The 24,230-nt window shown below is 58.1% G+C and overlaps 10 protein-coding genes across 10 annotated transcripts; 5 read left to right on the forward strand and 5 right to left on the reverse strand.

Moving 5' to 3' along the window:
* Positions 1–119: 119 nt before the first annotated feature.
* On the reverse strand, positions 120–4,497 carry C7974DRAFT_390095 (RNA dependent RNA polymerase-domain-containing protein). Its single transcript, XM_046141441.1, has 7 exons — positions 4,377–4,497; positions 2,114–4,256; positions 1,324–2,063; positions 1,247–1,261; positions 985–1,139; positions 720–935; positions 120–670 (listed from the first exon to the last, which is right to left on the reverse strand). The coding sequence occupies exons 1-7, from the start codon at positions 4,395–4,397 to the stop codon at positions 283–285; spliced, it is 3,678 nt and encodes a 1,225-aa protein (XP_045998938.1). The 5' UTR covers positions 4,398–4,497; the 3' UTR covers positions 120–282.
* A 613-nt stretch (positions 4,498–5,110) lies between these two features.
* On the reverse strand, positions 5,111–6,328 carry C7974DRAFT_147153 (uncharacterized protein). Its single transcript, XM_046135696.1, has 5 exons — positions 6,076–6,328; positions 5,766–6,020; positions 5,665–5,715; positions 5,426–5,614; positions 5,111–5,374 (listed from the first exon to the last, which is right to left on the reverse strand). The coding sequence occupies exons 1-5, from the start codon at positions 6,149–6,151 to the stop codon at positions 5,220–5,222; spliced, it is 726 nt and encodes a 241-aa protein (XP_045998939.1). The 5' UTR covers positions 6,152–6,328; the 3' UTR covers positions 5,111–5,219.
* A 178-nt stretch (positions 6,329–6,506) lies between these two features.
* C7974DRAFT_411187 (Clp protease-domain-containing protein) lies at positions 6,507–7,297 on the reverse strand (the record flags this gene model as incomplete). Its single annotated transcript, XM_046143536.1, has 2 exons — positions 6,507–7,079; positions 7,124–7,297. 2 exons carry the CDS (start codon positions 7,295–7,297, stop codon positions 6,507–6,509), a joined length of 747 nt encoding a protein of 248 aa, XP_045998940.1.
* Positions 7,298–7,433: 136 nt separating this feature from the next.
* On the forward strand, positions 7,434–8,646 carry C7974DRAFT_307574 (uncharacterized protein; the record flags this gene model as incomplete). The annotated part of the gene is made up of 2 exons (XM_046138133.1): positions 7,434–7,737; positions 7,784–8,646. The coding sequence occupies 2 exons, from the start codon at positions 7,434–7,436 to the stop codon at positions 8,644–8,646; spliced, it is 1,167 nt and encodes a 388-aa protein (XP_045998941.1).
* A 54-nt stretch (positions 8,647–8,700) lies between these two features.
* Positions 8,701–9,308, reverse strand: C7974DRAFT_411189 (GCN5-related N-acetyltransferase-like protein; the record flags this gene model as incomplete). Its single annotated transcript, XM_046143537.1, has 2 exons — positions 8,701–8,722; positions 8,758–9,308. 2 exons carry the CDS (start codon positions 9,306–9,308, stop codon positions 8,701–8,703), a joined length of 573 nt encoding a protein of 190 aa, XP_045998942.1.
* Positions 9,309–9,761: 453 nt separating this feature from the next.
* C7974DRAFT_147183 (sister chromatid cohesion acetyltransferase-like protein Eco1) lies at positions 9,762–11,512 on the forward strand. Its single transcript, XM_046135697.1, has 2 exons — positions 9,762–9,869; positions 9,923–11,512. The coding sequence occupies exons 1-2, from the start codon at positions 9,818–9,820 to the stop codon at positions 11,302–11,304; spliced, it is 1,434 nt and encodes a 477-aa protein (XP_045998943.1). The 5' UTR covers positions 9,762–9,817; the 3' UTR covers positions 11,305–11,512.
* Positions 11,513–13,836, forward strand: C7974DRAFT_147184 (uncharacterized protein). Its single transcript, XM_046135698.1, has 2 exons — positions 11,513–11,813; positions 11,871–13,836. The coding sequence occupies exons 1-2, from the start codon at positions 11,720–11,722 to the stop codon at positions 13,736–13,738; spliced, it is 1,962 nt and encodes a 653-aa protein (XP_045998944.1). The 5' UTR covers positions 11,513–11,719; the 3' UTR covers positions 13,739–13,836.
* A 1,000-nt stretch (positions 13,837–14,836) lies between these two features.
* Positions 14,837–17,710, forward strand: C7974DRAFT_355539 (uncharacterized protein; the record flags this gene model as incomplete). The annotated part of the gene is made up of 5 exons (XM_046139576.1): positions 14,837–16,242; positions 16,287–16,425; positions 16,479–16,930; positions 16,975–17,162; positions 17,209–17,710. The coding sequence occupies exons 1-5, from the start codon at positions 15,070–15,072 to the stop codon at positions 17,708–17,710; spliced, it is 2,454 nt and encodes an 817-aa protein (XP_045998945.1). The 5' UTR covers positions 14,837–15,069.
* Positions 17,711–18,296: 586 nt separating this feature from the next.
* C7974DRAFT_390107 (uncharacterized protein) lies at positions 18,297–19,801 on the forward strand. Its single transcript, XM_046141442.1, has 2 exons — positions 18,297–19,140; positions 19,188–19,801. The coding sequence occupies exons 1-2, from the start codon at positions 18,553–18,555 to the stop codon at positions 19,554–19,556; spliced, it is 957 nt and encodes a 318-aa protein (XP_045998946.1). The 5' UTR covers positions 18,297–18,552; the 3' UTR covers positions 19,557–19,801.
* A 1,576-nt stretch (positions 19,802–21,377) lies between these two features.
* C7974DRAFT_307547 (endoglucanase-like protein II) lies at positions 21,378–22,343 on the reverse strand (the record flags this gene model as incomplete). The annotated part of the gene is made up of 1 exon (XM_046138132.1): positions 21,378–22,343. The coding sequence occupies one exon, from the start codon at positions 22,341–22,343 to the stop codon at positions 21,378–21,380; it is 966 nt and encodes a 321-aa protein (XP_045998947.1).
* Between the last annotated feature and the right edge of the window lie 1,887 nt (positions 22,344–24,230).

The following is a 24,230-nucleotide window of genomic DNA, read 5'->3' on the forward strand; positions in this document are numbered from 1 at the left end:
AAGGCACGGAGATGTTTGAAAACATGTGGACGCCGCTGTCTACATCCTCGCGGTCTTCAACGTAAATATTCGAGGGCTCGAATTGTCTACACGGTGGGATAGATGCAGAAAGAACGACACGAAATGGAAAGAAAGTCGCATTGCGATTATTCAGATGTCCAAACCCGAAATTGCGATACATCAGAGCGGTGTAAACGCGTCTACTGTACTAGATTCCAATACCACAAACGATATGAACCTGAATGCAACTGACAACGCAATGCGTGCGCCTTTGACACCATCTCACAACGGCCTCAGTATACCGAACTTATACACGTTCAGCTGCTCCAAGCACACCGCTGCAGCAACGTACTTCCAGCTCCGCAACACGACCTCGTTCTCCCATCCCTTTGTTTCGAGGCTGATCTTGAAGCAAGCAATCGCACGCGGCAAGGCCTCGGGGTCGTCTGCACCCTCCCAGTCTCCATCACCGCGGACCATGCGTCCAGTGATATCGCTGACGTCGCGGTCGAATCGCTCCTGAACTTCTAGATTGGCCTCGCGGATGTGTCGGCTTGATGCACGCTGCTTTTTGCCCAGGATGTTGCCGGAGAAGACCTCGATCTCAGTCAAGGGTTCCCCACGGTGGGGTCGCATAGAGTACATGATGTCAATCATGTTATCCTCATATCTCACGAACGTCAGTATATCTAAGATGCAGAGCTCTGCTGGGGACATACTCGTTCCGCATCTCGACAGCGAAGTCTTCGTGGTGAAGCCATTGGATACCTGTTGTTTCTCTGTCGATATATCGATCCAGCTTCTGTAACAATGACTCGTGTCGCGTTGCGTTTTGGGCCGCCTGGAATTTGTCTCTCATCTGGGTGAAAAACTTCCTCTCATCGACTCTGCGATAGAGTTCTCCCAGCGCTTTGGTGCTCTTATAATATCGTATCCTACAAAGCAGATCAGTACACAGTTGAGGACAAGCTGATCACTACTCACCGAGCCTTCTCGGGATCGAGGACACTAAGGCCATCAGGATCATCCAAGTCATCTTCTTCAACCTGGTCGAGCTCCGCAGCACCCATATCATTGATTACGAATGTGTGACCAGGCGACATGAAGTCTGGTCTGACGCTGTCCGCACCGCGAGGTATCTGTCACTCGTGTCAGTATAATATAGTTACAAAGCTCATCGAATAGCTTGATATGCGTGTCCTAAGACGCTATGACGGTACTCGGGAGTATTGGATATCGCACTTACCAATGCCATATTGGCCTAGACAGGAAGCGTCCGATTAGCAATATTACTAGTAGGTAGAACAGTGTCGAAGTACTTACAGGTTTACCAGATTTGCTGAAATCAACGGCGTCGGATGCAAGCTGTGCCAGTGTCAAGCATTCCGTGTTACAAGTCCCGTCGGGCTTGCGATCGGCTCGGATTTTGTGCTTGTTTGAGATGACGCCCAAACGGTCCATGTTCATGAACTCGATAAAGAAGTCCACTATATCGTTGGCTTCTACGGGTCTCCCGAGATTGAGAGCCGGGGTTGGTGGGTAGTCTGCTGGGGTGCAGATATAGCTAGGCACAAGGCGCTTGTCCCAACTGATGTGGAACAGGTCACCGTCCAGGTCTCCACCGCTGAGCTGCGATGGTAGATCACGCTCGCCTCTCTGAGAGAAGACAATACAATTCCGTAGCGCTTTTAGTGGGCTTCCACGGTCCACATCCACTGCCTTCACAACCTGAACATCGCCTGGATGAAGAGCAGGTGCTCGGCTCAGGAAGACGCGGTCATTCTTGATAACAGTATGTTGCCACTCGCCATAATCATCTGGGAGTTGTGTTGCAACATACACCTCACCCTCTTGTAAAGTATTGGTCTCGTCCATGATACCGTACAGAAGGCAGCCCTTCTCGATTGGAATACGTGCACGATACTTCAAATCTCGCAAGCTTGACATGGCGGCGATTTCAATCACGTCTGTCAGAAACCTGTCCATGTGGAATGACAGTCCAACGTAATGCATCAACTGAATGAGCCGTGGGACCTTGGCATGGACACCAGTGTGTGCCTGCTCTGAAACTTGGTCAGCAGAAGAACATCAAACCCAGCGTTCATGTACTCACCCAGAAAGGAAGCAGCATTGAGCGGGTGCTGTACGACCATCTCCAGTGCTTTGAGTGCATCGTCCTGTACGGAGAAGAAGTTTTGCATCGGTACTTTAAGATCTTCGAGAATCTTAATAAACTGATGGTTCAGGTACATGTTAAGTGGCCTGTATGCTGCGCCGCAGAGTTCGAGGTCTCGCCAACCTTGGCGAGCGACGTACTTTGTCATACTCTTGCGAATGTGAAGCTGCTCTCCGAGGAGGGCATTGTCTAGCGAAACAACCCCCTTCGCACCTCGGTAACGGATCTGGAGTACGGTTGGTCTCTTGCTCCTGCGGTCCTGTGGCAAAGAACGCCAGACTCTCTGGAGCAGAGCCTCCGATATAGTACCACAGCCATCCGAGAATGTTCGACCATTCCTCACCACGTCTTCCTTTGTCTCGATAACGTATGCGTCCTCTGGGACAGGAATAGCATGGATCGTGTCGCTGAAGGCTTGTCCAATGCGTGCTGCACATTTGGCACTGCAGTGTATGTTGCTAAAGTCACCTAACGCCTGAATCACGTCCTTTGCGCGTATCGTTGCCCCATTCTCTTCAAATGGACTCATGAACCAAGCTGCATGGTATCGCAACGATGCGTGAGAGAAGCCTAGAAATTCGAAGGTACGGCCAGCAATCGTAATTCCGCGGCGGAGGACATCAGCAAACCGATCATAGACCTCTTCCTGCGAGGAACGCGGGTCGTGGAACACAGATAGTCCATCTTCATCAGCAAAAAACACTCTCATGAAACATTCAGTATGCTGTGAAAAACGGCGAAGGACCCGATTTGATACTCCCCACTCAGGTCCTCGGAGGACAAGACCCGTAGGGGTGACCGTAGCCTTGTATGTCAAAGCAAGATGCTCGTGTCTCTTGCGCTTCGAAGCACTTGAAAGGACATTTGTTTCAGCTGCCTGTGCGGTTGTGATGTTTTCCTTGATCATATCGATCAGGACTTTGGTGCGGTAGAGGTCTCCGTTGATGTTTGGCGCCGGAGTGGGAATCTGTTGTGCAAGTTGACGCACGCCAGCTGCAGCTTCTGCTGAGCCATAGCGTCGGGCGAGAATACAGACCCCAGGGACCAACTGCGTCATGCTGTCAGGCGAGACAGTGCCTTCGAGCACAAGGGCCATCATCTGGTAAGCGACAGCAAAGTTGATGTGTAGTCCAATAACGCCAGTGAGAGCGACCTCCAGGATCTTGTAGTCCTTCTCAATGGTCTTTGTTCTGATCTGCGGTATCGCTGTTTTCCAGAGATCAACATCAGAGACTGCGAAATCTTTGATGAAGTTCCAGGCGTTTCGCATGGTCTGGATCCTTGGGAACCTCAACTTGTAGACCATGCACAGGGCAGCGCTCTTGTCGTGATGACGCTGTAGCGCGCAAAGTCGATGTAACGGTTGCTGACGTGGCATCGATAACTGTAGGGAAAGTGCCGCCAGGTCTGGCATCTGTGGGATTGGGTTCGACTGGGCACCGGTATATAGATGCAAGCTATCGGTCGATAAGATTCTGTACATCTTTGGTGGCGTCTTCAATGTTAGAGTCAGGGAGCCTTGTCCCCCGCTATCGCTTGACGGGATTGTATGCTCCAAGATACCGTATGGAATGTCAATTCTGCAGTTCCAATCAGCCGCCGCAGAGGCGCCCTTCTTACTCTCAAGGTAGATCACGAGAGCTGTCTTGCCGAAGATCATTGTTCCGCGGCGGTGGTCCTGGTACTTCTGGTCAAAAACTAGTTTACCAAGATTGTTATAGCTCCACACTCCGGTCATCATGTCGGTGAAGGCAAAGTGTGGTTGCGACAGCCGCGACGTCGGTAGTGACGGTTTCTCTGACTTCCTCCTCATCTCTTCTTCTTTGTCGAGCAGTGACATGATCTTGAGGGCCTCGGCCTTCTTGTTGCTCTTCTTGCATTTGAGATGCCGGCCATTGAACACGAGCTTCTCACTTTGGAAATATCTGATGAAGCGGTTGCCGTTCGTTTCTTTGGCCACGGTCAAGAGTGCCCACGGGTTCCCATGCTTCTTGAAAATATCGAACGCCAGTATGTCAAATAGTGAGAGCCTGTCCTTGAGAAAAACTCGCAGCTGCACATGGTTGATGTCGCTTGGGACCTAGTCGTGCGATATTAGCAGAGAGTCAGCCAAAAGGCGATCGATCAAGGATAGAGCGGATATCGTGTTGTGTATCAGCCTTGCGGGCACATGGTAGTGGGTGGGTAAGAGTGCACATACATCCTGAATGAAGATATCCATGCCAGAAGTCCGATGAGTCAACCCCTCATGTCCAACGTCGCAGACAAGTAAAATGAGCACGGAGAACGAAGAACGTCGTGAGTGAGTGGGCTGTTTGCTATCAGCTGCGACCTTGCAGGAAGGTACGATTCGGGCGGAGTAACACAACGGCGCTAGCAAGGATGCTGCGCGAGCGGGGCTAAACAGCGCAGTGGCTCTCAAGGTGAAGGTGAGCTGCGAGGAGCTGTATCGCTCATGCTGATGTACATACCTGAATCTGTATGCAACTCCACGAATTTTTGCAAGTATCCGGGGTCGGTTGTGAAGTTGACATCTCCAAACGTTCAAACAGGCACTAATCCGTTACAGACCTCGGCTGCCATTGTCGTGTGAATTCATAGTATGCCTACTTGGAATCATGTGTTTCTTCGTCTCCTTGGATCGAGTTAGGTAACAGTTTGAACATGACACACAAAGCCAACGTTGCAGGAACGGCAGACCAAGGATGTGAGCCAAGTACACCACACGACAGCGAAGTAGGGAAACCACGAAAACCCCCTGAAGAATACTTTTTTACCTACAATATAGGTGACATCAAACAAAATCTTGGCTTTAAGTATTATCATAGCTACAATTTCTGTGTCAAAGTTGGTCAGCTTGACGGTCACTCATCCGCCGAATTCCCGAAACATGAGGGAGAATTGATTGACTTGATACTAATCTACGTCTCTTCTGGACCTATGAATCAAGCCTCCCTGGGGGCATTGGTAAGACGACTGAAGCCGTGCAAGTCCAGAGTTGCATCCCAATTCACTCTCAGAACACCATTTCTGGCAGCTGGGCTTACTCTTGCGTATGTTCACGCTTGCGTGTGATTGGCAAAAGGGCCGCCGCCAGCTGAGGACTCATTGGGAGCATACAAGCGAGGCGACATGAGAGGTGTATATCACTCTGCATGATTGTGTTGCGGCCAGCGTGTCGAGCACAGAGGTCTGCAGCTAGGAGGAAGTGTTAGACTGTTACAGACTATTACAAGCAAAGACACGTACTTGAAAGCACCGCTGTCAGGAGCTCTTCAGCTTCCATCCACAGAATCTCGAGAGCTTCGGGCGCCCAACGGATGGCGCCGGCAGCTGCTATCTCGTTCCCCATCTCACGGATCATGCGGCGGAATGGGGTTGGAGGGGCGGGCAATCTGGTCGTTTTCTGGAGGTCTGGAGATTTGTCGAGTGTGCCTTCTGTAATAGTTCAGTAATAGTCCTATGTTGACAACATCCATGTTACTTACTGCGACGTGCTCCCTTGCGGATGTTGTGGATGTACAAGTCGAGTGTACCCTCTGTAATAGTTCAATAATAGTCCTGACCAGGCAACATCCATCTTACTTACTACGACGTGCTTTCTTGCGGATGTTCTGGATGTACACGCGGGCCTTGGAGACTCCACGATGGATCGGTCCTCTATACAACCAATGGTTGTGGGCAGTTGAAGTGAGAGCTGGAGCTTTGGTGCCCTCTGTCTTCTTGGCGGTAGCCTTCTTAGCAGAGGCCTTCCGGGCGGCGGCCCTCCGTGCAATGGCCTTCTGCGCAGCGGCTGCCGTTGCTTTTCTATTAGAGTATGGGTTACTTCCCTCGCCTGTCAACACTACAGCATTAAGGATTAGCGTAGGACCCTGAAGGGCTGGGGCAGTGACTGTTACCGGCTCTTGCGTTGGCTGGACCTATCATCTTTGGAGATCTTGGGCCACGCTTGCTGATGTACTTGCGGGGAGGCATTGTTGCAGGCGCCTGGTGGTAGTGGAAGTGTAGCTGTAGTACTCGTGGTGTGTGGAGTGGTGGAGTGGTGGAGGAGAAGTGGTGGTGGACTGAGCCTTATACCTCCCGCCGTAGTGCCGCAGTAAAGGTAAGAGTGGAGCTGCGGATCCTCTCTCACCCAAGTAAGGGTACGGGTGAAGTTGCAGATTCTTCTCATTACAGAACCTGTAGGTATCATACCCAAAGCGAACATTTGGTTAAGCATTGCCTATCTTGTAGGTAAACAATCGTTCCATAGAGGTCTCTCACAGCTGGTCAGGTCGAAGGAGGAACATCATCTTGAATTTCTCTCTTCAGCTTGAGTCGCCCGCGTGCCCTACTCCTTGCTGACGTCCTCTCGTCTTTCCAATATCTTGTCGACAATCCCAAAGTCGACCGCCTCTTGCGCGTCCATGAAGTAATCCCCGACCATGAACTTCTCAATCTCCTCCAGACTCCTCTTCTTCGTCAAGTGCGACTGGTAGATCTTGTTCAGCCTCTCCCTCACTCGCAGAATCTCCTTTGCGTGATCCGCAATATCGCTGGCCTTGCCCGAATACCCTCCGCTCGGCTGGTGGATCATGACCCTCGCGTGCGGCAGTATGTACCTCTGTCCAGCCTGGCCACCGCACAGCAGCAGCGACCCCATAGACGCGGCCTGGCCCATGCATATTGTAGTCACTGGGCAGCGGATGTAGTTCATGGTGTCGTAGATGGCAAGGCCGGCGCTCACGCTGCCGCCGGGCGAGTTGATGTAGAGCGAGATAGGCTTTTCGGGGTTGTCGGCTTCAAGGAAGAGTAGCTGGGCGACGATCATGGCGGACATGGATTCCTCGACTTCGCCGTTCAGGCAGATGATGCGCTCTTGCAGCAGGCGCGAGAAGATGTCGGAGGTTTTCCACCCTCCACCCTGCACAGTCAGCTACATTCAATACGGTTCTCTGGCACACGTACAACTGTCTCGGTCACGTAGGGAATCGGGAGTGCAGCTGCCCGCGGCGCATGCTGTTGCTGTGGAGGCGCATAGCCGGTAGGGAAGCCGAATTGGCTCGAAATCGACCTGGTTCCGCTCCTACATATTCCTGTGATGACGCTCGGCCGCGCTGCTCGCCGTAATAAAGTCGCCATGGTGTTGTCTGGGAAGCTCGCTCTGAGGCGATGCTAGAGCTCCATCATGACGCCAAGTGACTAGTCCGCGGCTGCGTCCATGCTGTCGGAGCTACTAAAGTTCCTCACTACACTCCCGCACCCGCGCTCCCCTCTGATGCCAGGCCAATGGACGCGACGCCTGGGACCATGTTGGAGCCAAGCTAGGGGCATCTCGACTGCTCAGCGCCCGAGCAATTCCAAGCACGTCAAGCCTTTGAGAGGCAGCGAACTCGGCTCTACAGAGCAAGATGGCTACCGCACGGTGCGCAAGAGAATAGACGGGAAAAGAGATCTTCCCCTGCCTCCACTGCTCGACCCAGTAGTGCTCGCGCAGCGGTCGCGCCATGAGCAGAAGAAGGACAAGCCCAGGTTCGCAGACTTCACGCCGTTCCAGCGCAAGCTGTGGGAGACCCCGTTTGGTAGGCGCCCCGCACACCATGACCTGCACGCGCTCACAGCATGAAGCCCACGCACTCGCGTCGCCTGTCCGCGAATGCCGCGCAAACCAAAGCTTTCTGCCCTCGGACCTGCTCACGACGCTGCACGTGCGCCCGCACCCCGCGACTGGCGACCCGTGGCTGCTCCCTGTCTCCCTGACTACCGACGCGAACCACCTCGGCCACCCATTGCGCTTCGTGAGTCGGCAGGTCATTGCGCAAGAGATGGGCAAGAAGAAGGGGTGGATGGGCTTGCTCCACCCGCGCGCAATGCAAGCAATGCAGCAGGGCAAGCTGAGCAAGCTGGTGTGGCGTGAGGACATGGCGCAGCTGATACTGGATCTGATGCGTAAACGAGTTGTGGATCGCTTGAGCTGGAACTTTTCGTTTCGGGGCCGCTTGTGTCCTGTTGCGAGTCCGCGGACCGAGGACATTGATGCTGTGGACGACGTGAGCACCGTCCTGGTCTTTGGCACGTTGCGCACGCGCGCAGACGAATGTCAGGACCGCTGTGAAGCGATCACCGTCGAGCTGGAGGCGCTGGCCACGCACTTCGCCGTGAAGTTTAGCAAATTCCTCGACCCCCACGCCTCGCCGGGCGTGACGCACAAGTCGCCGTATTGGTATACGCTGCCGCTTGTGCCGCACATGCAGCCGCGGCTACAGATACCCGAGTTGGAGTTCAAGACAACCATATGGCGCGGCAGGAAAGTCGCCGTGTACAGCCTGACGGACATGCTGGGCGCGGAGAAGGCCAAAGAGCTGATCTCGGGGCCAAACAGCAAATACGCAGACCACAGATGCGTCGTAATAAAGCGGGCGCGCCACAACGTGCCCGTCGAGATACTTCTCATGCAGCTACAGTCCTATATAGCAAAACCAGGCCCCTAATCCCCACGCCTCCTCTGCAGCCACTCCCCCCTCAACAACCCAAACACCACATAATCACTCACCACCCCGTTCTTCTCTATCGCGCCCCTCAACACACCCTCCTTCACAAACCCGTTCTTCTCAAAACACCGCACGCTCCCCGTGTTCTCCGCAAACGCCCCGCCCCACAACCTCGTCCACCTCCCCCCCTCCACCTGCGCGACCCTGCTCTCCTCGCTGCCAAACACCCACTCCACCAGCCCGGCCAGCACCTCCGTCACAAGCCCCTTCCCCCAGTACTTCTCGCCCAGCCAGAACCCGATCTCCGCGCCGTGCGCCTTCACGTCGGCCCCGGGCTTCAGTCCGCAGCTGCCGATCACGACGTCAGGGGCGTCGAGAAGACATACGCCCCAGTTCAGCACCGGCGGGGCGGCGTTCATGGCGATCCAGGTGCGCGAGCTGTCGAGCGTGTAGGGGGATGGGAAGGTTCCGTTCATGTACTGCGCCACGAGCGGGTTGTTGGCGTGGTGCGCCATGGAGAGGGCGTCTTGCGGGTGCAGGGGCCGGATGAGGAGGCGCGGGGTTGTGAAGATGGGGGCCGGGAGGGGCGGGGAGGGGGAGGGTTCCGTGGAGGGGGTTGCGGCGTCGAGTTGCGCTTTCATGGCGGGGGATGCTTCAGCCATTGCGAGTACGGAGGGCGCGTGTCTGCGAGGTATTTTGTCTGCGTGCTGGATCGCGTGTTCGGATCTGAGTACTGGCCGCCGCGAAAACCGTCTCGCGTGCTCAAAACAAGACGTCGTGCTTCAAGCCGAGCTGTCCGTATATACGTGCCCCGGCAGCCGAGTATTGACTCACGATCCCCCCGACCTTCAGACCCGCGTCTCCAGGAGTCCAGGCAGCCGCAGTCCGCCCTTGTGCCGCCCTTTCTCAGCCCGCGCCTCCACACAGATTTTCACGGATGAGCAGTCAGCACTTGGGGCTGCAAGCGCCTACGGGGCGCCCGAAGCACCTTCCGCATCCGCGCGGCGCGACAGCCGCGTTGGGCCATCTGCAGCCCCACAGTCCGCGGAGCATCTGCACGGCCGCGCCGTTGCGGCTCGCCTGAGGACTCTCCGTGGTGCGCGGCGTGACGTGAGGTTGGCGGGGCGGGGACCCTTGTTTTAGCGCGGCGCGTCGCCCGCGCGTCAACACCATGGATGTTCATGTCATTGCTGTGTACCCGCCATGTTCCCGAACGCTACAAAGTACGTGTGTGTTTTTTGAGGTGATGACGCAGGCACGGCTAACGGTGTGCTAGGAAAGTCGCGAGGACGTACTCGCGGCAGAAAACGGCCGCGGTGGGATGACGAGTCGCCTGTTAAGCGCAGACGCGTCGAGCGCGCTGAGGGGAGGGATGTGTGCTCTGCGATACTTGCGCCTACATCGCCTTCTACAGTACTTGCGCCCGCATCGCCTGTGGGATGTTCGTCGCCGGCGCGTTTGAGCTCCGCGCGGGTGAGTTCCAGTCCACAACCGTCGCGGCCGACGTCAGATGTACCGACTTCAGATGCACCGACCTCAGATGCACCAACCTCAGACGCACCAACCTCAGACGCACCAACCTCAGACGTGCCGACGCGATCCTCCCCCCCTTCGTCCCCAGCGCTGGCCAGCTCGCCGCCGGCAGACGCAAGGCGACGCCCGGTATTCTCACTGTTCCGGCGAAACCTCAAGCACAGCGTCTCAGCACCCGCAGCGCTGTCCGAGCGCAACCGCGACACCCACCGCACGCCGCCACCGCCGCCGCCCCCAAAGAAAAAGCGCATGGTGCAGATGCAACTCGACCTCGCCAGCCAGCACCGCAAAGCCTGCCGCACATGCGGAATGGAATACATACCCTCGAACGCGGCCGACGTGGCGCTGCACAACAAGTTCCACGCCACGAACCGCGGCGGCGTCGACTGCACGAAAGCCACGGCCGCGCGGCTGCGGCAGAAGCAGGTCTGGAGCGGCGACGGCGGGTTCGTGGCGGTCGTGGGGCGCAGGGATGCGACGGCGCTGCGCAACAAGGCGAGCGAGGTGTTGAGGGTCGTGAATGCGGAACTCGCGGCTGTGCCTGTCGCGGATGGGGAGCTGTGGAGCCAGACGACGCGGGCCGAGGGGGCTGCGCTGAGCAAGTGCGATAGGTTCAAGGTGTATCTTTACGTGCGCGGGCAGAAGTGCGTGGCGGCGTGTCTGGCGGAGAGTATTAGGGAGGCGTTTACTGTGCTGGCGCAAGGGGATGTGTCTGGCGCTGCGTCTGGCAATACATCTGGCAACGCATCAGGCAATGCATCTGGCACTGCGTCTGGCAATGCATCTGGCACTGCGTCTGGCAATGCATCTGGCACTGCGTCTGGCAATGCATCTGGCAATGCATCTGCCACTGCGTCTGAGCAACAACCATCGCAGAGCTCGTCAATTTCCGTGAGCACAGCAGCAGACACGGTGCTCCTTGGCATCTCGAGGATCTGGGTGTCGAGCCAGTTCCGCAAGCAGGGGCTGGCACGGCGGTTGCTGGACGTCGCACGCGGCGACTTCACGTATGGGTTGACGGTGGACAAGCGCCTCACGGCCTTTAGCCAGCCGACGGAGAGCGGGGGGAAGCTCGCGCGCAGCTACTTTGGCTGCGAGGCCGGCTGGCATGTGTACATGGATTGAGGGACATGGATGAGGGACATAGATCGAGGAAGGCTCGGAGCTGGAGGGAGCCGTGGGCCGAGTTGATAGGATGATACGAGGCTTACCGTGGTGACGCAGTGTCAATGTGCGCCGACGCAGTGCCAATGTACGCATTTGGAGGCCTAACAGTCGCAATTTGCATTCAAGCACGCAGCAGACCAATCAGACACGGCTGTGCGGCCAGCAGCGTTACTCGCCAGGCACGGTGTGATGTTGGTGCACAGTCGCGCTGGATGGTGGGGTCGTTCGCTGTCCCTCCAGATGTCCGCCCACGCCGGACGGCGATCCATCGCGGCCGAGCATCAGCAGGCAGCCGATAAAGTTCAGCACTACACACACCGCTCCGCTCGAGCTCGCCCTGTACATAGAGCAATGCATTGCCCCTGACTGCGCCATGTCGTCTGGGAACCCGTTCCGCGTCTCCCTCGCCGTTCCGCGGCCCTCCTCTGACACGCCCCGGCCCGCAGCGGGCGCCCGGGAGCATGACGGTATGCCGCTGCGTTGCTTCAGATTGCCCTGGCGGTAGAAGAGTAATGGAGACACAGTGCCCGCCCACCCCGCCGCCCTGCCGCCGCGGACAAAGAAGCACGTCCGCATAGAGTCGACCGCCGTGTCCATCCCGCCGCAACCGGCCTATGCCAGCCCCGACGACTCTCCACGCACACAGTTCGCGCCGCAGCTGCCGCGGTACGCCAGCACATCGCCCCCGTCAGCGGGCTACTCGAACAGCTCCCCTGGCGCGTACAGCCGCGAGCCGCGAAGCCATGACATGGCGGCCCCGGAGGGCTACACCAGCGCGAACGCAGGCTCTGGGGTGAACTTCCCCGCGCTCTCGCCGTCGGTGGTCCCCGCAAATCCGTTTGCGAAGACGCTCGCGTCCATGGAGCCGCGGAGGGCCGGCGGGGACGACCGGGGCCCCGCGGAAGGCGCGGCGCCAGGCAACAACCGGGCGTCGCTCGACGTCGAGAGCTTCAAGAACATGCTCCTGACCGGCAAGCCGTATCCGCGACCGGCACCGTCTCCGCGGCAAGCACCGTCTCCGCGACAGGCGCAGAATCTCGCGCCTCTACAAGCTCCAGCACCGGGCGCGGGAGGTCCGGTGGCCATCGAGAGCGGCAGCAGCACAGACACGTCGTCGATATCCCGCCAGTCGTTGCTTGAGCCCGCGCAAGAGGCCCCCGCCGAGTCTCCGCGGACCTCGTACGAGATGGCGCGCTCCGACGACGACAGCGCCGCGGGTCTGACGCCGGAGCGGACGCGGTCGAAGCGGAAGCCGCCGCCAGCGCCCGCGCACCGCCACGGCAAGCTTGTCTCGCCGCGCCAGCCGCAGACAGTGTCGTTTGACAGCTTCACCGCGAGCGAAGCCGCGCCGTCTCCTGTGACGAGATCGCGAAACGCCTCGGACGCGAGCAAGCCGCTCCCGCCGACGCCCGTGCAGTCACAACCACCGCTATTATCGGTTGATACCGCCGAAAAGACACGCGACACCACTCCACTGAGCGCGAGCCTCGAGCAGCCGCTCAGCCGCTCCAACTCGCGACAGAAGCGCGCGCCCCCTCCCGTCCCACTGGCCCGCCGCCAGAGCCAACTACGCCACTCGTCCACCGAGCACCGCTCGCGCAGCAGCTCCTCGCTGACCCTGTCCTCGCAACACTCCCTCGAAGCCCCGGCTCCAGGCGTGGTACCTACGCCCGGCGAGATCGCAAGCAGCGTCACCACAACCGCAAGCCTCAAATCACCTCCCCCTCCACCACCGTCACGCCACGGCGCCCGTCTACCAGACCACCGCTCCTCCACCACCCCAGCTACCGCCTCACCCCCCCAGCGCGCACCCTCGGTTCGCACAACCGCCTCCTCGCGCCGCAGCACCCTAGAAAACGAGCTCGACCTGCCCACCCCCCGGCCCGCGTCGAAACGCAACTCCCGGATCGCGTCCTCCGACACCTCCCCCGCGATGCCGCCCCCGCCCCCGCCGCCCCGCCGCCGCAACGGCTCCTCCCGCTCGAGTCTCGACCAGCCGCGCCCGCTCGTCCCGTCGCCCTCCGAGAGCCGCCGCACCAGCACCGATCTGCGCCGCACCAGTGTCGATAACCGCCGTGCTAGCCTCGAGGTCGGCAGGCGCGTTAGTCTGGATCGGCAGGCTGGGCTCGATGCTGGTGCCGGCGAGCTGCCTGATGAGAAGGGTGCCGAGTTTGCGCTGGTGTCGCCGCGCGAGGAGGCCGAGGATGGGTTGGCGGGCGCGGGGTTGGGCAAGGGTACGGATCTGGGTAAGGATGTTGGCGCGGGCAGTGCGATGAGCGAGGCGGTGGGTGCGGCGAATGCGGAGGCGCGGAAGGATTCGAATAGTATACTCGAGGATATGGAGAGGTTCCAGCGCGAGATTGATGAGCTAAGGAATCGGTATCGGAAGTAGGATGGGATTGGAAGCAGGGAGGGAGAAGGGGTAGGGGTGTTGACGCAGTTGACTAGGTTTGCGAGCGTTGCAATGTGTCTATTGTACTACTGGCATTTTTGAGTGTTGTTGGATAGGATAGCATCGTGGGTGATACGAGTAGGCGGGCAAGCGTTTGAGCAGGGTGGTCGTAAGATATCAGTAGGGTATCAATATATGGAGGCAAACTGCATCTGTATGCTTCGATGTTGTGTGTCTGCGTGTTTCTTGGAGTCCTCCATCACCCCGTCCATCTCCGAGTCATCTCCGCGCTGCTGTAGGCACACTGCTTTTCCCATGGTTCGAGGATCTTGTTTTGGCGCGGGGCTCAACGGCCGCTCTCACGTTTCAGAGGAAACGGCGGATGTCATTAGACCCTGAGTTTACCAACTTTGCAGAATACTCAACTTGTAGCCATCATAATACCTAAAGCTAGAATGTAGTAAACTAGTACCTATATTGTAGGTTAAAAAGTACTGTATAGAGTTTTTTAGTGTTTTCCCTACTTTGCTGTTGTGTGGTGTACTTGGCTTATATTCTTAGATCGCCGTTTATTCTGCAACGTGAGAGGGCAGTACCGCTGTTGCACGTGCTGACCTCTGCGAGATAGGGTTGTGGATCCATGTCCGACACACCTACTTCGTACACGTGCTAAATCAGTCGACAGACTCTAAGCTAACACTACGGAACCCTGAGCACGAGCAGCACAATGCATTCATGGCTTTACACAGCGGGCTAGCTGAACACAGCCTAGCCCACCGACACCGTTTCGTGTCAGTTTCGCGCACCACAACTGCTCCCCCCCATCCGCGGTGCCAACACCACAGCACCCGTTCCCGCCCACTCGACCGCCGTGCTGGCGGGAGAATCTGGGCGTTCCTCGGATGAACCGCTGCCCTGCTCGCCGGCAGCTTGCTGCGTGTTTCTCCAGCCATCACAGGATGCGCGGCGGACACACGGGCTGTTTCGTGTCTCACGTTGCGAGGTTCGCCGTTTCTATAATGCCTCAGCTATGCTGCAGCGCGCGGGGCTGTTCTTAGTACGTCCCGAGTGCTGCGCGACAAGGCGCTGCGGCTGTGGGCGAGCACTTGGCTGCGGCTAGTGTTACGGGTGCCGTGAGGGCTTTGGTGGGTACATGGTGAAGTCTCCTGCTCTCTATCTCTCTCTTCAGCTCTGCGAGCGAGGGTGCGGTCTTTTTGTCTTCGTGTGCACTGTTTCTTTGGTATCTAATTCGCTTCTGTTGGCGCTGGATCGCTTTATACTAATTCTCTAATCGGTTCTGGTAACCTCGGATTCGTAAACTAATCGACAGAATGCATCTCTCGACTGTCCTGCTGGGGGCCTACTGCGGCCTCGTGGCAGCGAATCCGCATCCATGGATGTACGGCGTGCCGGACTTTCCAGACCTGGATATGCAAGAGGTCATGACCCAAGCGGCCGTGGACTTGGTGACCGACGGCGCCGAGGCGACGACAAACTCTACGTCCACAGCACCGGGGGGCTCTGCTTCCAACTCGACCTCTTCTGGCGGCGAGCCGTGCGCAGCCATCAACCGCGCCATCTCCGCCGCACCACCCGGCTCCCGCAAGGTCGTGTCGGCCGAGATGGGCATGCGGTGTCTGGCTTCCGTGCCGCTGGACACGGCCGGCAATGTCAAGCTGATCGACGACATGAAGCTGTTCGTCAAGTGGCAGTCCAACATTGCGTATCTCAAGAGCCCGCCGGCGAACTACACGGAGAAGCCCGTGGACATCGTGGGCGAGCTGGATCGGATGCAGAAGGGGCTGGCCAACGGGACGTTCAAGACCGAGTACGAGTTTCAGATGGGCATGATGATGCTGTTCAACCGCGCGTACGACAACCACTTCGCGTACCAGCCCGACATCCTCGCGTCGGCGATGCAGTTCCAGCGCCCGCCGGGCACGGAGCTGGTCGCGGTGTCGTCCGACGGCAAGGCGATGCCGGAGGTGTTTCTGTACCAGGATATCCGGCGGGCTGCGAATGACACGGCGTTCAAGCCGTCGGCGGTCAAGAAGATCAACGGCGTCGACGCCATGACGTATCTAGGCGAGGCCTCGGCGCAGTCCGACTTCCACGACGCGGACACGCGGTGGAACGCGCTGTTCCCATCACAAGCGCTGATTGCGTCCGGGACTGTGTTCTTGGGATCGTTCAGAACGGGCCAGTATCAGGGGCCCAACACGACCATGGAGTTCGCCAATGGCACGACGTTCAACCAGATGAATGTTGCGGTTGTGTTTGGCAACTTCACTGGTGTGAACAGCGGACAGACGTTCTTTCAGCAGTTCTGCACTGGCCCCAAGCCGGTCTCGCAGATCACGCAGCCGGCGCCCACCCCTTCTGGTAATAGGACCACGACGCCGACTGCTACGCCTACGCCGTCCCAGATTGGCTACCCGAAGGCTGAGATCCTCAACCCGAATCTTTCGATTGGCGGGTACTATATCAACGGCACCGGATATGATGTAAGCTGCATGGTACGATCATTGGCTAGGCTGACAAGTTGTAGAACGTCGCAGTCCTCAGCATCCCCTCGTACGACTCCCCCGACGTCCAGAGCTTCCAGAACGTGATGAGAGATTTCATCCGCATGTGCAAGGCGCAAGGCAAGACCAAGATGATCTTCGACATGCGCGGAAACGGCGGAGGTGCGAAACAACCGAAAACATTGCGGGGAGCCAAGTACTGACGTTTCATCCAGGTAACGCAATCCTTGGCTACGACACATTCAAACAGGTCTATCCTCAGGCCGACCAGGAGCCGTTCGGCGGCACGCGCTTCCGTGCCAACGACGCCATCAAGGCTGCGTATCAGCTGACCGGCGACTTCATCGCAGGCAAGACGTACGTGCAGAGTAACCAGACCGCTTTCACTCAGGCGTTCGGTCAGGGCGTGACTTCAGGGGACATCATCGGGCTCACTGCCAGCTTCAACTTCCAGCACCAGCTCGACATCGACAACAAGGCCATCGGCTCCTCGGACGCGGCGTTCGGGCCGCAGACGGCCAACGGCGACCAGTTCACGACCACCATCCGCTACAACTACAGCGACCCCATCTCGACCTCGTACCAGGGCTTTTCGGTCATCGGCTTCGACCAGAACAAGAACGAGACCAGCACGCCGCAGCCGTTCCAGGCCGCCGACATGGTCATGGTAAGTCATTCGAGTCATCTATCGATGTGTTGCTGACAACCCAGCTCCACGACGGCATGTGCTCGTCCACGTGCGCCATCGCCGCCGAGCTCCTCAAGAACCAAGGCGCAGTCCGCACCATCGCGGTCGGCGGGCGCCCGCAGGAAGGCCCCATGCAGGGCATCGGCGGCACTAAGGGCGCCCAGGTCTTCTCCTGGGACGACATCCAGCTGCGCATGCAAGCCACCTACTTGTACTTCCCCCCCTATCTCCCCCCTTACATCCCTAACACCCCGCAGCCTCGGCAGCCCCGCCCAGCAAGCCCAATGGGACACCCAAGACCTCGGCAAAACCGCCTTCGCAACCCAGCTCTTCAAGCGCTCGGCCTACCAGGGCGGCCGCATCGCCGGCGGCGTGAACCTCAAGGACAACCTGCGCCAGAACGACGCCTCGGGCACGCCGCTGGAGTTCATGTACGAGGCCGCCGACTGCCGGATGTTCTTCACCGCGCCCATGGTCACGGACGTCACCGCGCTGTGGAAGGGCGTCGCGGACCGCATGTTCCGCAACGAGACGAGTCTGTGTGTGGCGGGCAGCACGGGCGATGCGTCGAGTGTGAGTGCGGGCGGGCAGCGGCGCGGCGGGGATGGCGTCGTGGCGGCCGCGAAGGGGGTGCAAGTTGAGACTGGGGTGAAGAGCGTGGCGAGCGGGACGGGGGTGGTGGGGGGCGCGGCGGGGAGCATGCTGGGGCGGTGGGCGAGTGTTGCGGCGGCTGTGGCGGTGGGGATGGCGGTGTTGTAGGGCGCGCTTCGAGTGTGGAGGGGGGGTTGTGTAGCTTGGCGGTCTATTGCAAATACTACCGTAAAGTAAACTCGGGCGTGTAAAACCCGGGTGTACTAAGTGAAGTCTTGCTAAGGACTAAGTCTTGGAGGGTGTCAAAGGGTAGGGGGGTGTACTAAATAAGAGTATGAGATAAGAAAAAGACTACATAGTAGCACGTTAAAGGGAAGAAATAGGGGTAAAACAGAGAAGTAGTTCTATACCTATTAGGTGATTACTTACTCTTACTATTCTCCTATATCTCCCTTCTCTCTCTTCTACTATTTAAAGATAACTTTATCTTCTTACTTATAGATTATCTCTTCTAGCATGCTTCTTTAGGTAACGTGCTGGCAGGCACGTAGTTTACTACGTACTAAGCTATAGGGGGGTGTACTATATCAGGGGGTGTACAACGTGCGAATTTACGGTATGCGTGTCTTGGGGTTTGCACTTTCTGCCGGTTGCATGTGGTGAAAGTTCGTCTCACGTGACTAGCACCGTGTCCATGTCACCACATCACCACCCCTGATCATCCACCTTACTCCCGTCATAGCTATCCACTCATACCGTATCCCCGTCCACCCGCATTCAAACCCCCTTAGACACAGGCCCTACGTGACACTACCCACGTGCCCCATCGCGCCATCCCACTAGCGCCCCGACCCTGAGCGTTTCTTTCCGCGACCGGCCTCGGTTTCGGAAAAGCGCCAGCGGCCCCAACCAGCCGACCTCGCCCATGACCGCCCAACGTTTCCTCAAAATGTCGCTTCTGCTCTCCCACCCTCTGTGCCCACAGACTCGATGAGCCCACCACACCCACCATGACACCAACCGCCAGCGCCTGGCTCCGTGCGAGCCCCCGGCGCATCACTTATCCTCGGAACCGCACTTTCGTTCCGAGACCCTCGACCTGTGGTCCGCGAGCAGTGCGCCGCGGCCACAGCACCCAGACCCCAGCGGCACCGACACCGAAGTCTGCTGCGTCTACACCGTCTGCACCGTCTGCACCGTCTGCACCCGCCCCGCCCACCTCGATCCCCGGCCCCGGGTACCTGTGGCTGCAGCCCGCGCTCGAGCCGTTCCGCGCGTACGGACGCGTGCAAGCGCGCAGGCCGTACTGGACGCAGTTTGTCAGCTCATTGGTTATATACTGTGTTGGGGACATGGTTGCGCAGGGGATTGCTGAGCCGACAGCTGTACAGGAAGCGGAGGGGGGACTTGAGGGGGGCCTTCAAGAGGACGTTGAAGAGCGCGGCTGGGTGCAGGCGTGGAGCGAGGACCGCGACTGGGCGCGGACGGGGCGCGCGGTGGTCATCGGCGGCCTCAGCAGCATCCCCAGCTACAAGTGGTTCCTGTGGCTGAGCGTCAACTTCAACTACCCGTCCAAGATGCTCAGCTTGACGGCCAAGGTCGGTGTGCTCGTCCCCTCGTGCAGACGCTTTGCTGACAACCGCAGGTGGTCGTGAGCCAGGTCCTCTTCACGCCCGTCTTCAACTCGTATTTTTTTGGCATGCAGACGCTGCTCGCGGGCGCGTCGCTGGATGAGTGCGCCGAGCGCATCCGCCGCACCGTGCCGACGAGCTGGGTCAACAGCTGCAAGTTCTGGCCCGTGATTACCGCGTTTAGCTTCACGTACGTGCCGATCCAGTACAGGAGTATCTTTGGCGGCGTGATCGCGATTGGCTGGCAGACGTATCTGAGTCTGCTGAACCAGCGGGCGGCGGCGGAGGAGCTGCTCGAGCACGGGGGCGCGGCGCATGCCCCGGTGGCGGCGGTGGCGGAGCGGGAAGAGCGGTATAGCGGGAAGGAGAAGTGCGCTGCTTGAGTGGTGTTGGACGGCACTTCGGGCCTGGTGGCGGGGTTTCTTTTGTCATAGACCGTATAAGAGGGGGTTGCATTGCGAGGCGTTCAGTTCGAGGTCATCACTATATCCGGTCAACAAAGCCACATACCACTTAGACGAAAATCACACATCTTCATCCCACCAGACGGGCTGACAGGCTCTGTTCCGAAGATCCTAGTCACAGCGTTGCTCAAACCAAACAGCACTGCCACAACTCCAAGCAGACACCCTGAACACCACCCTCCAAGCCCACCAGCACCCTGCCCAGCGCGCTCCATACCGCAGCACCCTCAGACCAACAACCCGCGCACACCCCTCTGTAATCTCTCTACTCACAAACCCCTTCGACACGCCCCCCACCCAAACACCTCCCCCACCTCTTCCCTCCCAAACCCCTACGCCGTCCTGCAGCACACCACACGATCACCACGCACAGCCCATACCAGCAGTTGGAGCCGAAGGACAGGTCGACCGCGTGGCGCAAAGCAACTCGTCGTGTGTAGAATTCGAGTCCCAGCTGATCCGCGATGTGTCCTAGAGACAGATACGGCAAGGAGTTTAACATCCGCACTAGCAGGTACTGCTTTACACTACAGACCTCAAGCAGCTTGACAACTACATCACCAAGAACAGGGCTGGCTGCGACGCCGTGTTGCGAGACTGCGCGGGTAGCATGTGCGTCTTGCCTGAGTGCCGCTCAGAATGCTTCCCGCAGAGGGTGGTAGGATGTGGAGAACGCACCGCCGTCGGTCGCTGCATCGGGTCCTTCGGATCTGCAATCACTACAGCGCGGTTCTCGAGACCGCAAGCACGCTGTCCCGGTGTCCGTGTTTTCTGCTACCTCAATGCGGTTGTTCTCTGCCAACACTTCTCCTGGCCTGGCAGGACACTACTGGTCTTGTAGACATAACACTCCCTCCGCCCCTTTCTCAAAATCAACCCTGTAACCTTGAAGACCTCCCATGTCCTGTCAGTCATCTGGGAGGAAGCCGAGCGTGGACACGAGAGGATATGGGTTCGAAGGCGGTTACACGGGCGTTTTCCGAGGAAGGGGCTTGGGCTGGGTGCGTGGCTGTGGGAGGGTCACTTCGTAGAGTGCGCCGGCCGCGGTGAGTGGTTCCGAGCACCACAGGCGAATTGCCTTGTCGCTCTAGATATTCGAGGCCCGGTGCTGGTAGTCGTGAGGTGCTTTGCTGTTCCGTCAACAGCGGCCAGCCTGTGGGAGACTGGGGCTAGAAGCGAGAGACTGCGAACTTCAGGGCGTTCATCGTACAGAACAATGGCATTTGGTTCACTTGGGGAGCACGGGGTGATGCTCGGAGGGGGACTGTGCAGAGGATGGCTTGTCGTGGATATCTGCCTTGGCAAGGGCGCATGGCAATCAACTGGCAGATGGATTCAATAGCTGGCACTTTACAGAATCCATGGTGCACTATAGTGTATGTACTAGGGGCAAGACAGAGTCATGTCAACAGTCAGTTATCGGCGACACCACCTTCCCAGACGCACTGCCCAGCCACGCCCAACACCCCCATCCAGCTGGAGCCGTTTACAATATATTGGCCCGGGCCTTTTATACATCACATCACATCACATCACATCACGAGAAGAGCGCACAAGGGGCAAAATGCGTAGTGGATCAAGAACTCGACGTCCATTCGTCATTAGGTATATACAGTAGAATCGAAAGCGGCCTTTCGCGGCCTCAGAACCCCCAGATACCAGGCTTCTTCCCTGCCATCACCGCTCCAAACGCCGTGCTCATGCCTCGCTATGCTATGCTATGATGTGACGTGCAAGCGCTTACAAGCACTGGCTGTAGTAGTCGTTCTGCTTGGTGCAGGTGCTGGCGGCGCAGCCAGTGGCGCCGGTGTAGCCGATGCCACCGCACTGGCCGTACTTGGCAACGGAGCCAGCGGCAGCGGGCTTGGTAGCGGCGGGCTTGACGACGGTGGTCATGGTGGTCTTGGCGGTGGTGGGCTTAGCGGCGGCAGCGGTGGTCTTGACGGGGGCAGCGGCGGCGGTGGTGGTCTTGACGGGAGCCGGGGCGGCGGCGCCGGAGGAAGCGCCGTTCCAGACCTTGGGGCCGGGGATCGGGTAGCTGGTCTTGCCGGCGTAGATGTCGAACAGGACACCGGCGTCGTTGGCGGTGTAGGCGCCGGGGAACTTGACGCCGGCGGGGAGCTGCGCGGTGCCGCTGCCCTCGACCTTGATGTGGACGCACTCCATGTAGAACTGGGCGCCGGCAAGACGGTTACCCTCGTGCAGGGCGTTGATCTCGGGGCGGAGGACGTAGTCGCCGGGGGCGAGCTGGGGGAGGGTGAAGTCGTGCTGGCCGGGCTTGCCGGTGTAGGAGCCAGCGAGGAGCTTCTCGACGGCCCACTTGCCGTTGGTCAGACCATCCTCCCAGAGCTTGGTCCACGAGTACGAAGAGCCAGCCTTCGAGGCGTAGACAATGATGGGACCCTTGTGGGAGGAGGCGATGATGTCGTCAGAGGCCGAGTTGGAGTCGTGGTGCCACTGGAAAGCGATCTTGTCGCCACCCTTGACGGTGATGGACTTGGAAGCCTTGGTGCCGGCGACGTTGCACTCCATAGCCTGGGAGGTGACATCGGTGACAGGGTTGTTGTTAGGGGGAGAGTCGATGTATCCACCGGCGGAGTTACCGACACCGGCATCCTTTCCGTTGACGAGGATGTTCCAGACGGTGGTGTGGGCAGAGGCGAGCTGGCTGGCAGCCGCAACAGCGAGGACCTGAGAGAACTTCATGTTGTTGGTTGGTGGTTGGTTGTTGAAGAGATTGACGGTTCAAAAAGAGTGATTGAATGGACAAGTGAAGAATTCAAAGACCGAAAGAGTGTATGTAAAATGAATGTGAGCGTCAAGCGTGCCTTTCCATCCATGAGCGGCCCATAACTCTTATACGTTCCATGATGTGGCTTCGAGATGCTCCCGTCCCGTTCGAGGAGGATGCAGTTAGTGAATCCTGCTTCGTGAACCCCCGGACATGACAGCTCGGTTAAGCAAGTATGGTGGTGATTTGTGGGTTTCCAGCGACAGGAACAGGTTAGATGCACCGTTCGACGTCCGAGTGCCGTTGAGTAGGATCCAGCCTCGAATTGGCCAGCAATACGCTATACCTAGAGAGGAAATGTGTAGAACACGCCTGGAATGCATACCCCTGGCATCGATTGGCTCGAACACCAAAACGTCGTAGTTGAGTCAGTGATGTGAAACAGAAGGATTCAGGAACCTGGTCCACGATCAGGAACAGGGTGCCCCCTACGCACTGTAGGCCCAGACCGCCAACGAAGGACTTCATGCAGCTCGCTGTGGTCATGTAGTGTAAGCGTCATGACGTGCAGGCCTACTGGCACTTTAGCACATGGCGGCTAGCAGTCCGCTAAACGTTGTGTACGGTTGGGGAGTGAACCATGCGGGCTGCCACGCGAGTACCACGGGCCTCCTCTAGCAGATGCACTGTTCGTACTGCCGGAGGCGCAGGCGACGAGGGCGACCAGAAAACAGTAACCCTTGCGGTTGTTTGTAGGTGCTGGCTCGAATAAATGTGGAGCGATAATAGATACGAAATTCGACAGCGGGCGTTGGGCTAGCCTTCCGCCATGCCGCCAGCCTTGCGGGACGGCGAAATTGGCAGCCGCAGGTCGTGCGTTTCAGCCAAGTCCGGCGGCTGTCTCTCCAACACAAGCGCTGTTGAGGGTACGGCTTGATTGTGTAGATACAAAGCTTCAAAGCCTGAATGCTTGACTGTGAAGAACCCTGGCAGATGGATTCATACAAGTGGAGGGTTAAGTGATGGTCGCATGGGCCCTTGTTTCCCATTGTTTCTGGTGCACGGCGCACATCCGCGGTCCAGGGCTGGGCTCCACCCTGCCGCCTCCACCAACGGCAGGCAAAGCAAATGAAAGGTGCCTCGACCACGCTCCCGGTCTCACGAGCGCTCGCGAGATCACGTCAGAGATTTGTCTTCTCCTGACCTGTAGTGCTACCTCGGTACCGACTTGACAGTGCCACGTTGTTTACGTCTGTGCACCACCAAATGCATGAGACTGTGGAACGAGGTTGCAGCCCTCGGTCATGAGGGCAATGCTGTGTTCGACCCTACAATATCGCTTGCAGCGCGATGGCTTAGTAAGAAACATTGGGCGTCAAGACACGACGTCATGAGGGGTGTCCGGACGGATGCTTAACAGTACAGATGAGAGTTTTGATACTTCTCCACGGACATGGCAATTACCTGTGAGTATATGCGGACAACCAAGAGCAGATGTGTGCCCTCTTATACAGTTTGCCCAGCTGACGGAGAGCCCGTTTGAGCACGATTGAGCCGTACCGTCCCGCAGTGAGAAGTTTTACTGTGCGGGCTTGGACTTGGCACATAAGATTGGAGGCAGTCAGCATACGCCACTGCGAATGCAGGGTAACATGAACGTCGAGGGGAGCAGCGTGACGTGGGAAGCAGAGTGGCATTGCCAGAGCACGGCAGCCTGGAGTGTGACACGACTATGAAGAAAGATAGGACTCGTCCCGTGTGGTCTATAGTTTGATTAAGACTTGAAAAGTTCTCGCCTTGAGGCTCGTACTGTGCCGCTGCGCTATGCCTCAGGAGCACACTCTCAGAACGCCATTCTATGT

This window comes from Boeremia exigua (assembly GCF_020726555.1).
Source record: "Boeremia exigua strain MPI-SDFR-AT-0100 chromosome Unknown C7974scaffold_4, whole genome shotgun sequence".
Classification (NCBI taxonomy): domain Eukaryota; kingdom Fungi; phylum Ascomycota; class Dothideomycetes; order Pleosporales; family Didymellaceae; genus Boeremia; species Boeremia exigua.